The sequence below is a fragment of the Uloborus diversus genome, chromosome 5 (assembly GCF_026930045.1).
Source record: "Uloborus diversus isolate 005 chromosome 5, Udiv.v.3.1, whole genome shotgun sequence".
NCBI lineage: Eukaryota > Metazoa > Arthropoda > Arachnida > Araneae > Uloboridae > Uloborus > Uloborus diversus.
In genome coordinates this window covers 55,201,307-55,221,923 of record NC_072735.1, presented here as the reverse complement: position 1 = coordinate 55,221,923, position 20,617 = coordinate 55,201,307, and the positions used below count along the sequence as shown (strand labels likewise).

Below are 20,617 nucleotides of genomic sequence, written 5' to 3'. Positions count from 1 at the left end.
ATAAAACAGGAGATTGTGATGATCCTTGTCCAAGAAAAAAAAAGTTTTCTTTTAAGTCAAATAATTTCCACAAAAGGGGTATCATAAGGTGGGTTTGGATGTATAGGCAACGCGACAGCCAGTATTTCCGACGAAGTCACATTTTTCTTCTCACTTCATAAGCAGTGGCAGATTTACCATGTTGCAATTGCGAAGTGCCATCATCACATAAGAGTCCTGAAAGAGATTCAGGGCCCTTATGTGATGATGGCCCTGAAAGAGATTAAAAACTGCACATTTATAATGTTTACGTTTGAGAGAAGGGTCTCCAAAAATGCATTGCAATGGGCCCTCAAATGTGTAAATCCGCCACTGACCACCTTCACTCAAAGTTTAGTTACCTTCACTCAAAATTTTAGCTCTTTATAGCTATCGACATTATTTTAGGAAATTAAAGTTACTTTCACGTTTTTATCTAGTATTTAGTTTATTACTTTTGTTTTTTAATCTTCTAGTTTGAGAGAACTTATAAACTTATTGATCGACTGAATTTATAGATGGAGCTATACTTTTCAAAAAGGCAAAATATTGGTTTTCTTAATTGTCTTAAGAAACATAACATATCATATTTCCTAGTTAATACTTTCGAAACAGTGTGCATTTCTTAAGCTTCGGATTTTTAATTAACTGTTTGTAAAAGTCCTTGATATTTTAAAGAAATGAAAAAATATGACAGATTTTTTCCTTTAATAAATGTTATTTCCAATGCAATATAAATAAATAATTTTACAATGTTTCTTTTTAAAATCAAAATGAATGCATGCTATTAAAAATTAATATATGCGCAAGAATTCTCCCTTGAAAAAATGTTACGTAAAGTTTAAAAAGATGAATAAAAATTGTCAAGGTTGAAAACTTGATTTTCATTTTCTCTCCCAAATTCATTTTTGTGATGTATTAAAAAACGTTCATAGTGAAACTTTCTCAGATTCAAACTGTTGTATTTCACCATCAAAAAATAGTTATGAATATTTGGAAATACAACTCTTCTATAAACCAGTCAGAACAAAACATTTTTCAACACAAAACTTTCCCGAAACACTCTCTTCAACAAAAGTTTTAATCAAAGAAAAAAAAGGAGGAAAGAAAAATCAGTTTTTCTTCCACTTTCGTGAGCTTTCAAAATCTGAATTCTTTAAACTTTTTTTTACTGTGTTAAAAGCTTGTGGAATGATCTTTGAAAAGAAAAGATAAGGCTGTTAAACATTTAGGTTATTTAGGTTTAGGTTTATTTAAAGTATTGTTCTTTCTTTTCATTGAAATTGATCTTTTCTTTTAACTTGCTTTTCACCTAGAATTATGTTAGACTGTACGCATTCAAAATGTTTTCTATATGTTTTTTAAAAGGAAGAGTTTTATTAAATTTTTTAAACATTTCGTTGAGGGTCATTTTTTTAACGCATTTAGAATGAAAATAAATAATAAATAAATAAATAAAAGAAATAATGTTGCATTTAAGAAAAACAGCATAAACTTATTGAAAATAAATGAAAACAGAAAGCTTCAATCTTCATATTTTCTGATAAAAAGATCTATGACTCTGTAACTAGAGTCGAGTAAAAATGATGGCTTTTTGATAGTTAATGGTGTATATATCAACTTTCAAAAATTGCTTGTAAAATATTTACAGAAATTAATTTAAAACGAAATTTTTTTTTTGCACTATGATTAGAGCTGAGAAAGGGATACTACATTGGATACGAGAATTTAGTATGTTGCAATTTTGGACTTGGTTTCAATTTTATCCATGTGACGCACAACAACAAAATGCATATATATATATATATATATATATATATATATATATATATATATATATATATATATATATATATATATATATATATATATATATATATATATATATATATATATATATATATATATATATATATATCACGATCAAAATACTCCAAAACAGTTTATTTATGTCTCCTCCCCCATATTTTTAGACATTAAAATTTCGCTTTTCAAACAAACGAAAATCCCGCATGCAAGACATGCATTTTTAAAGAGAGAAACAAGTTTGAAATTTGAGCTGCAATGTTAAAGTGCTGAAAATTTTATTTTTAATGGATATTTAACATTTATTTCAGTATTAAAAAAAATCTATATAATGTGTACAAGGAATGCGTTATAAAGAAGTTATACAAAGAAACTGTACAATTCATATTTTCGAGTAAAGTATGAATCTATTATGCATGAAGAGAGGAACCCTTTTTTCAGAACTTCTTGATAGCCTTCAAGATTTTGAATTCTTTCAGAATTTTCGTCGCGAAATGGAAGTATATTTCAGTCTCGCATCATGAAAATTCGCATTTCTGTATTTTATACTTTTGAGACATAGATGCTTTTATTTTTCAAGGATCTTCATTTTTCAGTTCAGGGTAGCATTTCGTATTCTTCGTTTCCTTACGGAATCTTTTTTGTAATGCCCACGTTCCACGGAGTCCCAACGATCATGTACTAAATAATGCGTATCCATTTAGAAAATATATAATTTTTTTTAGGATTAACATGATGTTGACTGTCACGAAAATGACCTCATTTTATGAAGCAGTTTGAAGGAAGTTTTGTGATGAAAAAAATACGAAAAATATTGGAGTTCAGGACCGTAACTAGACTTTTATTTCGGGTAGGGTTTTACCATTGAGAAGAGATAATGCGGAGGGAGTGAAGACTTTCATTCGTAAAGGAAAGCCCCCATTCTCGTGATGGATTTGAAAGAAAAGCATTGGAAGAAATCGGGTTTGCTTCGCTAGTTTCACGTAAAACATGTCAACCATTCGTCGCTTTTGAGTCACGTGACTTGAGCTCTTTGCCCAAGCTTTTGCTTCACCCAATGATTGGACTGGCTCTTTCCATTTACTAATACCTGCTGTAAGGGCTTTACCTACACAATTCTCGTGAAACCTCGTGATAAATAAAATTCAATTTTCTTCGTATACTCTATTGGTTTTTGTCACAATGTTTTTTTTTTTTTTTTTTTAATAAGGGGATGCTACTTCAAGAGCATTAATATGAGCAAATATAAAAGGTGACGTGTCAATTAAATGAAGGGGAAAAATTGATGTGTATATTATATAACGATAGTCTTGTTTAATATTTGATGTATTTTTAATAAATGAAAAAAAAAAAAAACTTGAGTGTATTCATGTACGCGCATTCGAAGTAATACTTCTTAAACTTATGTTTTTTGACACTTCAAAAATGCGTAAAATATAGAGTTTAGCAATTTTAAATTTAAAGAATTTTGATATATTTCTTAGCGTCAGGTATTTAAGATTTGAATAAAACTAAGAAACGATGTTCACAGAAACTACGATAAAAATAAATACTGCAAAGTTTGTACAATTCGTCAATAAAACCAATTTCATTTTTTAAATGAAATTGAAAAAAAAATAAATACATTAAAATAAAACATTAATAATAAGTTTTTCAAAAAAAAAGGAATGATAAAAACAATTGGGGTGGTTTTGAAAATTTTTGGAAGTGGTTTCACCCCTTAAACACGGTAATGTTGGAGTTGTATTCTTTTCGGAGGGATCGAACGGTTTTGCGGTAAAATGCGGGAATGTGCACAGATAACTGTCGAAATTTCTGAATAGTTAATGTATATAGCAAAAGGTATTTAGCATCCAATACGAAACGCCACGCTATTAATTCTATTAAAACTGTGAGAACTGTTAGTTTTTATTTTAGAGAAAAATAGAATACTACAGTCATTCAGGATAACTTTGAGAGTTACATTTTCAACTTTTAATAGTCCCCATTGAGAAGGAATAAAAGGTGGAGGGAGCTTTCAACTCTTCAAACAAGGATCCCAAATCACGTGATCTTCTTGAAAGTAAAGTATCGGAAGAGATCAGGTTTCTTCCACTCGTTTCACGTAAAACGTGTCTCCCATTCGTCGAAGTTGAACCACGTGACTTGAGATCTTTGCCTCCACATTTCCTAAGCAAATGCGGACTTGCTCCCTCCAGTTACTAATTCCTGTTCTAAGATTGTCCCACTTCACTACATTACAAGATTTCTTCCATTTATAACACAGAGTGTCCAAAACGCATATTTGTTTGTCCTTGACATACTTCACAAAATCACGGAAAATCAATAAATTGACGCTTGGGGTTTGCCCAAGAATACTTCACAGGTTCAAAAATTTTTTATGATAAAAACAAGAATTTCCATCGAGAATTAATCGAGCCTACTTTCCCGTTATACCAATATCACCTTTCTAGTACAGTAAAACCTGTAAAGTTGACCACCCTTGTAAGCTGACCATCTGTCTAAGTTAACCGCTATTTTCAGGCACAGAATTAGATCTACATCGTATAATTCAACCTCTGTAAGTTGACCACTAAAGTAGTGCACCGCAAGTGGTCAACTTACACAGATTTCACTGCATCTGATCAATTTCCCCAAAAATAGGTAAATTCGCAAATTATTTAAAACATAATTTTTAAATGTTTTAAGCTGATTTCTAGGAATAAAATATGCTTTACTCATCTAAAGAATTAGATGTGTAAAAAAAAATCTTTACTAATAATAAAGCTGAATGTCCCTCTATCTGCCCGGATCTCTGTATGCCAGGATCTCTGTGACGCACAATGAAATTTTGCACATGAAATTTTGCACAATGTTAGTTTGTACCATGGGGGTGTGCACCTCGAAGCGATTTTTCAAAAATTCGATGTGGTTCTTTTTCCAATCCAATTTTAAGAACAAAATATCATGAGATGGACGAGTAAATTACGAAATTATCATAACGTGAAACCGTAACATGGGTACAAGCCAATTGGCGAGAAAATTCACCATACATTATTTGTAAATATACAGGCGAACCAAATACCTTTTAATTTTCTATTACGGGCAAAGCCGTGCGGGTACTACTAGTAAATAAATAAATTAACGAACAATTAAAATAGCAACACCTTTTAAACAAAGCAGTTTATACACTTTTATCTATTTAAAAAAATCTTCAACCGCTTTCAAAAGGAAAAAAAAATAATTAAAATTAATAAGCTCACTAAAATAAATACATCATTTAAAAAAAAAAGTTTGTTTTTCCCTGTTGCTAAAAAATAATTTTTTTAAATGAATTAACATACTTTCAAAAATACATAAACACAATAAGATGAAAATTTAGAGAAATAATTTTATTGTCAAAGAAAAAGAAACTTGTCTGCACATATCTTTATGTAGAAACATAAAGGACTCCGAATTTATCCACCAAAAACTGAATACATAAATTAAAACTTTAGAGTGGAAATAAAAACAAATCGTATTAGGAATACTTATTTCTCACTAAAAATCATGGCTGCTGAGTCAGAGTTGGAGTCAATCTCATTTCGGGACAAAAGAGTCCGATTCGGAAGCCGAAGGTTTCAAATTCAAAGACACGGAGTTGCAACCGGTCATTTTTCCTTAAAGTCTGCAACTCTGCCGATGTTTCCGGGATCGGAGTCAGACTTATTTTACTTATTTTGAGATAAAAGAGTCGGAGTCGAATTACCGAGAGTCGGAGTCAATCATTTTTCCTCCGTGTATAAATTTTTGCCAAAGCTACGAAGTCAGAGTCGAAGTTGGGGAGTCGGAGTCGGAGTCAGGTGCCCCAAAACTCTTGGTGTCGGAGGCAAGAGTTGTTTGTCAAGAGCCATTTCCAACAAAATTTGTTTGAAGTAAATCCGCTCGAATCTATATTGACTTCCAGTTTTCCCGTAGGGGCTAATATTAAGGGATTTGAACTGTTCAAAATTGAACGAAAAATTGTTCAAATCAAAAAATATTTACTTCTTCTTCATCAAGAGCTTTTTCCTACAAAGTGTTTTGAAGCAAATTTGCCTCTAAATCGGGATTGCCTAGAATTTCCCCGTTGGCGCTAATGTTTTTTTTTTTTTTTTGAACTGTTCAAAATTGAATGAAAAGTTGTTCAAATCAAAAAGTGCAATGTAGGAATGAGGTGTTCTCGCCAAGCTCTTTCGAACAAAAAAAAAAAAAAAAAAAAATCGAATCGGACAATTCACTCAAAAGTAATTTGGGGGGCGGGGCAGGACAAACAAACAGATAGAAATCCCCCCTCCCCATCTCAGTACCTTACTTTCCAATTTTTTACTTTTCAATATTTATTCAATTATTTTATTTATTTTTGATTTTTTTTTTTTTTTTTTTGTTTTTCGCCTTATTTTTAAGATGCATTAAACCTTCTTTAATGCTTATTTGTTTTTCTCTGACTTTTACTGGGAAAGTAGGCTAAAAATTGGGAGCGGGGGGGGGAGAAAATTAAAAAGTGTAAAGGGGTAATCGTTGTATCGTCACAGTAAGAAAAGCAAACGTCATGTTAGGTGTTTAATCGTTTTATTAAGCAGAAAGCAATATCTTTCATTGCTTTAATGTGTGTATCGTTTGAGGACATGTGATAAACTTGAACATTTTACACCTTCGGTCACTCTGTATTGTATAGAACATTACAAAGTAGGCAGAGCATTTCTAATCATTAACTTCAAAAATAGTTTCCAAACCGTAATTTTAGATATTGAATGATGCAATGAGCTATGTGCAAATATTTCTTATAATGACAGATATATACCATGGTATGAAATAATATCGGAATATTTATTTACAACTAGCCGCCTTCGGCGACCAGCTGGTCCGCCTTTTTACGCAATTTCGCCTTATGCGCCAGGGTTGCCGCCTTCGGCGGCTGCTTATACAATTTAGCGACGTATTAATCAATGTTTTTCTCTATATATCAATATTATCATTCGCCTTTTTACGCCAATGTTGACTTTTTCGGCGGTTGCTTAAAAAAAATTGTCGATGGTATTAATCAATCTTTTTCTCTATACATCAATATTATCATTCGCCTTTTTACGCCAAGGTTGATCGGCGGCTGCTTAAATAAATTTTGGGTTGAATAAAGTATTTTCTAGATCTACCTCCCGTTATGTCCTTTGGCATATTTTTAAGGGGGGGGGGGGCGGGGAGGCACAAAGGGCATCATACTCTTCATGCAAATTTTGTCGAAAAATAATAAAAAGCATTTCCACTTTTATGTGAAACATTGTTTTTTCAAAGTCATGGTGTGTGTTTGTGTGTGGGTTGGGGGAGGTGGGTGTGGCGGGGGGGGGGACTATTGATCCCCCGTTGAAGTTCCTCTATTTCTTACTGTCCATCTACTGTATCCACCTCTATATTTGTCCACCTTTTGTTCTCTCTAACTATCTATCTATACGATCCATGCATATCTACCTCTGATAGTAATTAACAATCCTTTCTATGTAAAAAAAAACTTTTTTTGCCCACTTAATATCATCTCTCTATCTATCAAACATAACCACCAATCCCTACAAAAATCATGCAAAAAACCGCAGGCTTTATTTATTTACTTAAAATTACACGCAAAAAAAAGGCTCTATGTTCCCTGTAGTGTGCAAAAAGCAGCGCTTGCAAAAGATAAAAAAAAATCACCGCTTTTATTGAATTAAAATGCGCAAAAATATTTGACCAAAAATAAATATAGCAAACAGTCCAGAAAAAAAAAGTTGGAAAAATAAAGATATGAAATCTCTGAACGTTAAAAAAAAAAAAAAAAGTGAGGAAAAAGCAAACGATTTCAGTTAGGTCACGTGATGAGAAAGTGCGGAACTCAGCCGGCAATGCTTACAGGTCGCGTCGTGTTCTGCATTTAAAAAATTGTAAAAGAAAAACTTTTTGGTATTTTTAAAAACTTTTTTCTTCTGAAGGGGGCGAAATGTTTTTACTATTACGAACTAAAATTTTGGAATTGAGGGCTCAATACTTCTTGGGGGATGGGTTTCGAAAAAAACTAAACCCAGAAAAAAATGCGAAATAAAGGTTTTTTCAAAAATTTATAAAAAATACAAAAATTGCTCTATCTTCAAAATTTTTTCATTCATCATATTTAAAATTAAATTTCCTACACTATAGTACAAAAAATATTTGTGCGGTGCGATTAGTTCGGGGCCTGTGAGGTAAAAAGTACTAAAAAGTGCAAAAAAAAACGCATAAAACATTAAATAACTTTTTTTTCTATTAAAAATATCAAAAATCGAAGCCCGAGGTGCACAACTTCAGCAAAAACTGCACCTGTATACCAAATTTCATCTTTCTAGGCCTTACCGTTTTCCTGGGAATGCGCGCCACACACACACACACACACACACACAAACATCTTATTTTATTATATGTATAGAAGTACTCGCATTACAACCTTACAGTGAACGTATCTGATGATTTTAACGCTTTCACTGTAGGTTTTTGCAGGAGTAAGAATAGTTCACATTTTGACTACTGTTGTCATTATTTCTCTAATAAAAAATAAATAAAAGGATTCGACGGTTGCGTTTTTAGTATACAAAATTTTGTGTGATACTACACGAAAAATGGCGCTAATTGCTCGTTGCAAAAGATGGTACATAATTTTACCACATATTTGGTGTAACATTGGTACCAAAACAATAAAATACTATAGTAATATTTATCATCATCTTTGGTAACCATTTTTGGTACCATATTTTGGTGCAACGGGCCACCATTTTTTTTTAAATATGGCATTACTAGAAATAAGTAAAATAACTACTGCAATACATAACTGAAAGGGTATACGCAGATCTGCCAACTTTTGAAAATTCAAAATCGTAGCTGCATTTTGCGGCGTGGCCGCTGCTTCAGAATCAAACAGTGATGAATTTTCAACAGTATAAAGAACAAAATAATGATACTTAATGAATTTAAAATATGATACAGGGATTATTAATACGGAATAAAAGACTTTATGCTGAATATTCTAAGTTGATAAATTCTTGAGTATTAGCTGTACCTTTTACCCGGTCGGCATGTCTTTTTGAAGTAACATGCTTGCGGCAATCATCACGACCACCATGTTCAACTGAAAAATCGCTATTGCAAATAGTACATCTTGCATAACGCTTCTTTAAAGATGAAATAAGGAATGGCCAAGTGCTTTTATACTCTTCACGATATTTTTGGCAGTTTTTTCGCTTTTTTTTTTTTTTTTTTTGCCGAAGAATCCATAAACAGCATGAAAACTAAACCGGCAGCACACGTGTAAAGCTTGACCAATAAAAGAAGGCGGATGACCGTGAAGCGAAACATCATTTGTATCATTTGTAACAGGTAGAATCTGCCAGAAAGCACCGAATAGTAAGAGACATTGTCTTGCATGGTCTTATCTATTCCAAAATAATAACAAACAACCTATTGCAAATGATACAAATCATGTTTTTGCTTCAAGGTCATCCGCCTTCTTTTTGTGGTCAAGCTATAGAAATTTGATTTTCTGAACTTACCTGCCTATTTTTCAAGCAGTTTATGATTTTTTTTTCTGCGTTCTGGGGATTATAAATTAAAAAAACAGAAAATTGTAATTTTTGGATCCGCTTTCGTAGCATCGTATTTTAAAGCTGTAATTCGCAGAAACTACGATTTTTTGTAGCAGTTGCCAGCTCTGGGTATATGCATTCATTTAAACTTCTGAAAACATGCTGTAACATGGAGTGAAAAGAAAAGAAAAGCTTCGACGAGTTATAAAAAACTCAAAAAGGAAAGATAAACAGGAAAATGACTGCGTTTTAAATTTCTGGTAAGAAGTTTCCGAGGTAAGGGCATTAACTTTATGCTTTTTTATTAAAAAAAAAAAAACGTACTTTTATGTTAACGTACGAAAAATCCAAGTTAACGTTAAGACTTACGTGCTGATACTAAAAATGATTAAAGTAGATTTCGGTGTTAAAGAAAGCGAGAAAAATATCCAGGCTAACTTCTTATTTCTTAACATGAATATGAAATTCTTGCCAAGGTTTTAAGTTTTAAGTTTATCGTTAATTTGTCATTTTTTAAAACTTATGAAGGTTTGTTACTGCACAACGTTAATGATCAAGAAAAGAAAATTGGAAAAGCTGAAAATGAAATAATTCAGCGAGAAGCGAAGGGATTAAGTGTCAAGAGAAAGATTTTAACTAAAACGAAAGTAAAGTTCGAATTACAGAAGAATCTTGTTTATTCGGATCTCCGAACTTCTCTTCTAGGTCCTCGTGTATTCGGATCTCCGGATTATCCTGATCAAATATGTAGCTTCAAAAAAAAAAATAAATAAATAAATAAATAAAATTGACAATTTTATATTGCGATAGCAAAAAAGCAATATAAGCACACCGATCATTCATTTTTTATTTTGATTAAATGTACGGTCCTGCATGGATTGTTCAACAAACTGTGCTAATCTAACTAGCACCTCTGCAGCTGAACTAGAATGATAAAACGTTTGGATGAACATGTTTAATAAAAACGACACTTGTGTTTAAACCAGAAGAAAGTGGACCAAATCTCTGTTAAGAAATTATGTGAAAAATTGCTTTGTTAAAATAGTTTAAAAAACATTTTAAAGAACTATGTATATTGCTGCAAAATATACTTTTTTGTCGCGATGAACTGTAAGTGTGCTTATTTAAGGATTTGTTATGATTCGCACCCATGTACCCGGATTATCCGGCTTTTCGATCATCCGGACTGCCTTTGGCCCATCTAGTCCGGATAAACGAGGTTGTACTGTATATGCATCTTTCATTTAGTAGTCTTTCCAAATCACAATCGCTAGAAGCACCTGTTAAGGTACCTAAACATATTTTATCCCAAACGGGATTGCTGCTTCTCTTATCATCTGCGCTCTCAAAATTTTCATTTCTGTTACTTACACCCCTTTGCTGCTAGTTGTCTCAGCACGGAAAATTTTTTTGTGTAACATTACTCCATCAAAATAGGTGGCAGCTTAGCTACCTCCACTGCTCTGAAGTAACTTAACTGATATAACTGGTGTAAAGTTACACATCGCTTTTGGAAGGTTGCACCGTGGTAACATAACCATAGCGTAAAGTCTCACTCATTTCTGCGCAAGGTTACACCAGAATTTTCTGTATGCCTACAGAGAAACTGCTTGAAAGGTTACACATTACAAAAAACTAAGCTTTCATCTGACTTTCTTGAACGGGTACTCATTTTTAATTGTAAGTACACTTATTCTTCAAGTTAACTGTTCGATGGTTTAAATTATGCAGATATGTTAAATAATCAAGAAATAATTTCGTTCTATCCCTTTTTAATTGAAATTACAAAAATAAATTATTAGGTAGGAATCCTTGAAGTTTCGTTATAGCAGTATAAAAAAAAAATCATGCTAGTTGTTTTTTGTCTTCTTTACAGCTTTTGCTTTCAATCATTCGTTTATTCAATATTTATCAAGTTCATGCTTTTTCACCAACCAATATATACCAACAATTTATTTATTTTAATACACAAACAAAATATTTTTATTGCACTAAGAGAGGAAATAACACCCTGGACACCTGAGTGGTGTCCGAACCCAAAACGCGATTCTCACATTGCAGGTCACAAAGCAAGAGTTTTTACCGCTCGGCTACAACGTCCGGTATTCGTTTCGCTACTAAGAGTTTACAAGCTCAACCCTTATGCTGATCTTTATGCATGTACTTTGAATTCTACTGACTGCAGGAGGGACTTGACACAAACCATAAAAAAGCAAGGTTCTTCCCACAATCAGAGTTTTTAAAACAATGATACTACACACTCTAGAATTCGTGTAACGTTACACCCATTAATACTGGTAACCTTACACAAATTTTTTACAGTGTAAAATGGTTTTATTGTAAATTATGTCATATACGGATTTTGCACACTTTTATATATTTAAAAGAAATTAGCATGAGGAAATGATCATGATTTCTTTTCAGTCTTTTCAAAACAATATTTTCCCACTCCACGCACGAAATAGTACTATAAATGAGGAGATCAGGCGTGACAGCAAAGGAATGATTTGAATAATAATATGCATATGCACTGGGAAAGTCGAATGTGCTCCATTTTCCCATGCAGAAATGCAAATGCCATTCTAAAGTCGATTTTGTCATTTTATATGAAAGGTAGAAGTTATTTCTACAGTTTATCTACAGTAATTGGAGAAGTAGAAACTGTCTTCACAGTTTATTAATTGCAGTTCGCTTTTATTTTTAGCAATACTATATAAGTAATAGTAATTTTTACTAATAATAAAGCTCAAAGTCTCTCTGTCTGGATGTCTGGATGTTTGTGACGCGCATAGGGTTTACACCGTTCGGCCGATTTTTATGAAATTTGGCACGAGGTTAGTTTGTAGCATGGGGGTGTGCACCTCGAAGCGATTTTTGAAAATTCTATTTTGTTCTTTTTCTATTTCAATTTTAAGAACATTTTCCGGAGCAAAAGTATCATAAGATGGACGAATAAATTACGAAATTAGCATGATGTGGAACGGGAGAGCGAATGAACATAGCCAATCGGCGAGAAATTCCTCATCCATTATTTGTAAATATACAGGCGAACCCAATGACCTTTTAATGTTCAACTACGGGCACAGCCGTGCGGATACCACTAGTGAATCAAATAAAAAGTGATGAAAAGATGAAAGGTTTATGCTCAGATTTTAAGTTTTGGAATGAATATGCATGCCCAATGAAGTTCAAACATTATAAAGTAAAATTAAAAGCTGAATAAATAAAGTTAAATAAAAGGATAATGAAAGGAATAAAATGAAGGATTTTAAAAACTGTTATTTTAGTGTGTACACATTGTTCTACAAGTAGTGAAAAAAATTCTATATCGTGCAAATGAACGACTGAAATAGGACTTTTAAACTGGTTACACTCTGCTGAATTCATTATAGTTTCTACATGAAACTTGTTTACGCTATTTTATACAATTTACGCCTTTTGGAAACGAGCGAAAACTGAAAATTAATATACTATTCGTGAAAATAAAAACACTCGCGAAATACTGAACAAAAAATATTTTATACTAAAAGACTATTAACCGAATTCAACAAACATATTAAAGAGAGCAGTTACCATTTCCTTTTTTTCTTTTTTTTTCTTCTCTGTATATGCTGCATTATTTCTTAGGAAATAAAATTTTTTCTTAAAATTCATATAGAAAAGCCTAATATTTCCAAGAAATACGTTCTTTAGCTTTTATTTTATGCCTTTACTAAACTCTGTCATTATGCCATAAAATGCAAAAAGCTAATAAAATTTACTAGAAACATTTTTTTGCGATAGAACGCTGTGAATTACCGTACCACAATTACAGAACCAACTTTTAATAATTTCTTTACTCACAGAAAAAGGTTTTTTCTCCATAATATTTTCTACTTTATTTCACTAGGCAAATTTTTAATCTGGTAACTTTTCTCAATGAATCAGCAAGTCTCATTTCATCAAGTGTAAGATTAAATACTAAAACAAATATTTTTATGAAGATTGAAAAAAAATTCAATTACTTCTAGTTTGCGGGTTCGTAAAATAGACTATTGTTTATAAAACTCCATCGCGCAGTTACATGTATGAATAAGGTTTAATTAATATCATTAAACATATATGCTTGTTATAATTTAGCTTAACACCTCTTTTAAATGTAAGAATTTGAACATTAACATATTCATAAGTCTCGTAGTAAGCCTTTGCAGATCTAGTTTTCTGTAAATAGGGTTTTGCTGCGATGATTATGTTACTGCAGTGAGAACGCATTTACTATTGCTTTTACGTTATGTGCTGCGTTGAAACAATATTTCAAACGAAATTTGAGTGTCTTTAATTAAGTACAAAATAAATTTAACTTTCTGTTTGAACGTCTGTACTTTCGCAGGGGGTAGCAAAAATACTCAACAACATTGGGTATTTTTGTTAATTAAAAAAAAAATGTGTCGAAGCAAATGCACGAGCTGTTCATTTAAATTCCAGAATCTATATCAACATCAGAACAGAAAGCCTTTAATTTTGTTCGTTTGCTTCATTTTAAAACAAATTTCAATTTATTTTCTAATTTTATTTTTCATTTCTTTGACAAAAAATTGATGAATTTCCCTCCGCGATACTTGATCGAGAAATTCAATTCTAAATTTCTATCTCAATATGGTTAATCTGAATAAATCATTTTTTTTCCATAGAAAAAACTGTCCGCAGCGTTTCCTCGAAAATTTTTGATTGCTACAAAGCGAAATAAAAAAAGAAAAATATGAGGCAGGCCTTAGTAGATTAAACAGCAAAGGAAATGATTGCACTAAAACACTTATTGAACACTTATTTCGTTTGGAAATTCTACGCGAGATTTAAAATTGAGAAAAAGGATGAAGCATAGTAATCACGTAAAAGAGAGATCTAATTTTCTGTGGAAAAAAATCAAAGTAAAAAAACTATCTTCTAAGACTTTCTATTAAAAGTTTTATTTCAGACATGAAGAATCATGAAAGAAAAAGTGCATAAGATGTTCAGGGTATTTAAATCTCAAGCGTATTCAAAGGAAATTAGTATATTGAAGCGATTGTCACTTATTCAATTCGATCGTTTCATGAAATTTGAAGCGGAGTAGTGCAAAATTAAGGTTTAAGTGGTTTACACCTAAAATGTAAGGGGTGGAGAGGGACATTTCGCTATAGCTCTTTTAATAGCACCTATAGAAGTAATTAGGATCCGACCATCGTTCGGAGCTAAAGGGCCGGCGTCTTAATCAATAAATCTGAAGGACTCAAAAATCATTACGATCAAAATTACTAAAATATTTCTACCTCTAATACTCATATAGATATAATAGCAAATGATCGAGTAACGCTCCTGACGTCGCCAACAATGAAATTCCCTGCAAGTCATGATAATTTGATAATATTTTTTGGTAAGGTTTGACACGCAGGGAAATGCTTTATTTTGACGAGGTTGAACTGGATCCAGTAACTTAACTGTTTTACTGGTAAGACTGTGTCATTTCAGGAGAATGAACAAACAAAAAAGTGGTCAACAATGAACGCTATCTACTGGAGTTTAAGGTTAATCCACTGGGGTTATGGTTAGAATTTTAACTATCAAAATATCACCAAATAGGCAATGGCTTCGATCAAATGTGGAAGCAATTTTCCCCGTCATATCTTGACGGGACTTTTCTAGTTTTTAATAAAAGCTCATAAAGATTGCTATATGTTTATCCAAATATTGCTGTGGAAGGTAACTGGTAGTAAATTTTTCATTTTTCGTTCCTTTTTTCGTCTATTGGGCGTTGCGTTTATTTACAAGCTTGCTTATTTGGTTTCCGCTGAAAAAAACGTCTAACTCCATTATATCTCTATTGTTAGTGTTGAATCCGAAAGACTTTTCTTCAGTTACCTCGAAGACTAATTGCTGCAGGTACTCCCGTTTACCTGCCCACCGCAGGATTTTTCTCACTTTCACATTTTGATCAAAAGTTTTAAAAAGTAAATAAATCAATAAAAATTATAATAAACCAACCGAAAGTCGAGATGGCAGCGTTTTTTAAGAGGGCTCTTGGTTAGAAGTTCAGGCCCTGTGAGCCTGAACATCTAATCAGGGATTTTTCTTCAGTTCATTAGTTGGGCACTGGAAGCAACGTGCCGAAATTATAATGTCAGCTTTGATAATTTTACCTGAAGTGAATGACAAATTAAATGGACAAAATATAAAAAAATGCTTTTGAATTGTTTCATGCATCATTTTTCCATCTAAAAACATTGTTGCATTGTTTTGATGATGATATTAATCGTTTTTCTCCGAAATTTTATGCATTTAAAAACAATTCCACACAAAATGCATAAAACTTAGAAAATGACTAAAGCAATAATTAATTTGTTATTTCGCAATTTGTAGTCTGATAAAAGAGTTTCATTTTTTAAAATACTTGTGTTGATGCGTCAATTACACCTCGCTAAATCGCGAATATGTGGCGCAATAAATGTAACGTATGCATTATGTCACGTATACGGGGTATTCTGAGCTGGTACAAAAAAAAAAAAAAAACTATGCATGTCATAATGTTCTTACACATTTAAAATTGCATTGTTAGACGTAAAAGACCTTCTATCAGAAAATAGTTCGCACAATAAATCGTAGTTACATATAAAATGTTAATGTACAAAAAAAAAAAAAATCATTGCTACATTTTTTGAGAAAAAAAGACTCTCTACACAAAATACATGAAATGATTAATGCTTTATGTTGAACTCTTAAAGAACTTGTATTCATAAGTAGGGGCTGTAATACCGGACCAAAAATTCAATACCGGTATTCGGTATTTTTAACACTTAATACCCGGAATACCGGTATTAATACCGGTATTTGAAATTTCTTAAAAATTGCTTGAAAACATAGTTTAGTTGCCACATTTCATAATTTTGTACAAAAAATGTATTATTATGAAAACGTATTGTGAAGAAATATAAAATGAAGGATACCTAACAGTAATAAACATAATGCATATATTGAATTGTCTCTAAGACTGGAACTCATTTTAGTGCTCAACTTTCCTACAGTTGAAACTACTCTTTCTGAATTCACGCAGGTCGGTGGTACTCTTAACAATGCGTGATACGCCTCCTCTAATTTCATTGCCTAAAAGTATTTTGTTTTCAAAAAGAATCGGTATTCCATGTCATTTATGGATAAACGCTTTTGTGTGTGTGTGTGTGTGTGTGTGTGTGTGTGTGTGTTTCTTTCGTATTGTGTGTATTTCTATTATTATTTAAATTTAAATCTAGTTGAAATTTCTTTCCTGAGAGACGGTACTTTTCCAATATTAACATCATTTTCTCTTGAACAGGAGGGCTTTGTGTTTACTTTTTATTAGCTTTTGGTTTGAAATTTACGATTATCTTGACTATATTTCATCTTGTTGGTTTCTCTTATTCGCTTTAGTTTTCTTTTCAAAATTCTTTGCAATTATAGTTATGCAAATATCTGGAAATATCTTTGAATTCGTGGAACATATTTATGCTTTTCCTCTATGCAAAATTTCAAGGCCATATATAATTTCTAAATATTATCTTGCCTAGTATGAAGCCAAATAGCGAGACGGCACAACAAGCCAATACTGATGCCAACAAATTGCCATTTGTAATGCTAACAAGGAACAGTTTTTTGTCTAAATTTAGTACAGTTGAGGCAAATACTTAAGAAAAAAAATCATAAAGCATTCCTGCAGTTGGTGGTTTAAATAAATTGTTCATCGGACAAAAGGGGGGGGGGGCATTCAAAATTACCCTCGAAATTAACTTTCCAAAAAGGGAAAATAAGAGATCAGGAAAATGAAAAAATAAATACATGGTGCACAAAACACTTTTGTTTAATGATATTTTATTAGTTCATGCTTTTGAAGCTAAATTTTAACATCAATCGATTGATTTTGGTACTGTATCATGGGAAAATAAATGTAAATTTAAAGTGTAAGTTTATATTTAATAAGTAAAATTGAAAATTTTTGAATTTAAACTATTTATTATTTTCAGCAAATACCGAAAATATCGGTATTTTCCTCAGCAAATACCGGTATTACAAAATTGCAAAATTGCTCGAAATTCCGGTATTCGGTATACCGGTATACCGGTATTGCATCCCTACTCATACGCAAACTAACACACTAAGTTTTATCGATGACAAATTTATGTTCTGCATGAATTATGCAATAAAGTATGTGGTATACCATAAGTAAAAAGAAAAACAATACATTAAAACGATGGTTGCTTTAGCTTTGAAAGTTTCAAGTGCGTTGTATAAAACGTAAGAGAAATTTGATGCATCATTTAATGAATGCATATGAAAGAAATTGCTGCAAAAAAAAAAAAAAAAGGATCATCAAGCATTCCTTTAGAAGTTGTAAGTGCGATAAATTGCAACTCAGCATACAAAGTATTTTATTTAATGTTATAAACTGTAGGAAAATAAAGGTGATTGAATAGAAGTGTGATTTGAATAGCAATAGACTGCAAATGTGTGGTATGTTTGCTTTCCACTGTAGTAAAAGTGTGTCAAAGGAAAATAAATTCTGGTATATATTTTGCTATCTACTGCTAGAAATTAAGATTGTATCTTGTTAGATTTTCTGACATTTCTTCATTCTCAATATAAAGGTAATAAGAAATAAATAAATAATTTAAATTATTGTTATTTTTTTAATTTTATTGTTTGGTTATGTTTTCAAAAACACTATGTTTTTGAAAACATAACCAAAGTGTTTTCAAAAACACTATGTTTTTGAAAACTTTAATGAGTTTGTTCATTCAAATATTTGAAAACATGTTATCATGAAATTTTTCTTCTGCTACTAAAATTAATATCCGCATTAGACAGGTTCAAATAGCATTCTGTGAGTAAAGTTTTATACATTAATTTATTTGTTAAGACTCTCTTTCTTTTAAAATTATTTTAGACACCCCCAATCAAAAACTTTATTTTAAAGTTTCTTTATTAAATCACTACTTCTGTTCAAAACATTTAAAATTAATTTTGTTAGTTAAAAGTAATTAATCGTCATCGTAAAATACTGACGGCAAAAGGTAAGTAAAGTACTGTAACTTGCGTCGTGTTTTGGAACACGTTTATTATGATTTATTTTTTGCTTTGTTTATTATTTTTATTTTTTTTTTTAAATTTTTGATTACTTAAAATTCTTCAACTTCTACTGAAAATAATAATTAATAAATGAATAAATTAAAAAAATAAGACGTTATGAAACATAGTAATCACAAAAAAATAAAATGCAATAATAATAATAATAATAATAGTAATAATAATAATAATAATAATAATAATAATAATAATGATAATAATAATAATAGTAATAATAATAACAATAATAATAATAATAATAATAATAATAATAATAATAATAATAATAATAATAATAACAGTAACAACTCAAAAATGAAATTTTGGTTAAAATAGACTATGAAAAAGAGGGGCACATTTTGAATTATATTGAAGTTTTTAGTTTCATGTGGGGAGATAAATTAATGAAAGATCTCCATTCTCTCTAAAAAAATAAAAAAACTGCTGTCAAAAACCGGTTTTTCTTGAAAAACAGCTCAATTTGTGATTTTTTTCTGTCAATCTTACAGAACTTTAAAAGGTGGATTGTTCTGATTTTGATACTAAAAAGTCACATATAACAATATTATTGCTACTGAACAATAATTTAAGGCTTAAAGCATTGAATTTTAATTGTAAATTTTATGAAGCTCCATGGAGGAAGAGGTAATGTATGATAAAAATAATTGCGGATAGTCCAATCACAATCGCATTTAACAGTTATATTTCAAACAATCATGCTAAACATTATATTTTAGTTTATATGAAATTAATAGGAAAGTTTTATAAAACTTTCCTTGGTAGCACATATCAGTTTTAAAAACGTTGCAAAAACGTCAAAATATGTAGCTTAACGAATATACAACGCTGGCAACCATTTTAAAACGCCTATGAAACGAAAGTTGTATGTTTACAAAAACCCACCAGGGTTGTTATCAATGTACAAACTTAAACATTTATGCAAAATAATGCATATTAACGTAAACGTTTTTGCAGATCTGTAAACACACGGTGTCTAGTAATTATTAATTTAAAAACTGTCTCTTTTAAATATCTTCTCTGATGACGAATGTTCAAATTTGATTTCACTTGAAATGAACCATCTTATTTTTCTGTTACAATAATAAATGTAGAAATAGAGACTAAAGCAATGTAATAGCTCTTCATTTACTGTTACATTGTTTTAAGCATAAAGTACCTTGTCCTTTTTCTGCTATTAACTGCCGATTTCCTTTTCTTTTTACAACTCTAATTACCGCGTTGTACGGGAGTGCCTAAATTGTTTCATTCTTTTTGAAAGGGGGGGGGCAATTAAATATCATTTGAGACAGCAGAACTAATGGGGCTTTCCTTGCTAGCATAAATTATCTGTTAATTCTAAAATTATTCTGTATATAAACATAATTAACGAATTTTTTTGGATGACCAATGTTTTTTCAATGTTCCGTTAAAATTTTTATAGATTATTTTAGTTTAATTCATTTTTGTTTTGTAAAATAGAATAAATGAATATCAAAAAACGTAATGTGAATGCGTCTTTGAATCGCATGATTACACCATTTCTAAGCTTAAAAATAATTATTACTCCAACTGTCAAAATATGATGTTCGAATAAACACGGTTGGATCATTTTTTGTATATTTTATAAAAACCTATATTTTATTTAATGAGAAGGAAATTGTAGAGTTAAAAATAATTTTTGTTTTAAAATAATTAAAAATTTCTCCAATCGTTGAATTTCCGAAACATGTCATGACATTTGATGTCAGTTAGCTACAAACATGGCAACTAACAAAGCAAAATATTGCACGTTTCTCACCTTGAACGACAGATGCAGATTCAGTCGAAGCCAACATTCCAAGAAACATTCCAGGTGCATATGCAAAAGTGATAAACGCCATTAAAATACTACCAGCCATGTTCCCCTAATCAATTACTCTCCGATCTAAAAATGATCCTCACTCTCCTGCTATGTAGGATGTACCGGACAGGTTTGATATCTAGAGCTACGAGAAACACTACTGTCAGGAACCTCTAGTGGTAAGCTATAGGGAGAATTCCATCGCTGCCTAGTGCATTTCGCTCGCTGGAGAGCTCGAGCGGTCTCATTGGTTAAGATAAGTCATGTG

At 31.3% G+C, this 20,617-nt stretch overlaps 1 protein-coding gene across 1 annotated transcript in view; it reads right to left on the bottom strand.

Annotated features, from left to right (window-relative positions):
- Window positions 1–20,407, bottom strand: part of LOC129222932 (uncharacterized) — a 57,251-nt gene extending 36,844 nt beyond the window's left edge. The window contains exon 1 of the mRNA XM_054857493.1: window positions 20,308–20,407. Coding sequence (XP_054713468.1) covers window positions 20,308–20,407 — 100 coding nt within the window. The remainder of the gene's footprint in view (window positions 1–20,307) is intronic.
- Window positions 20,408–20,617: the final 210 nt, after the last annotated feature.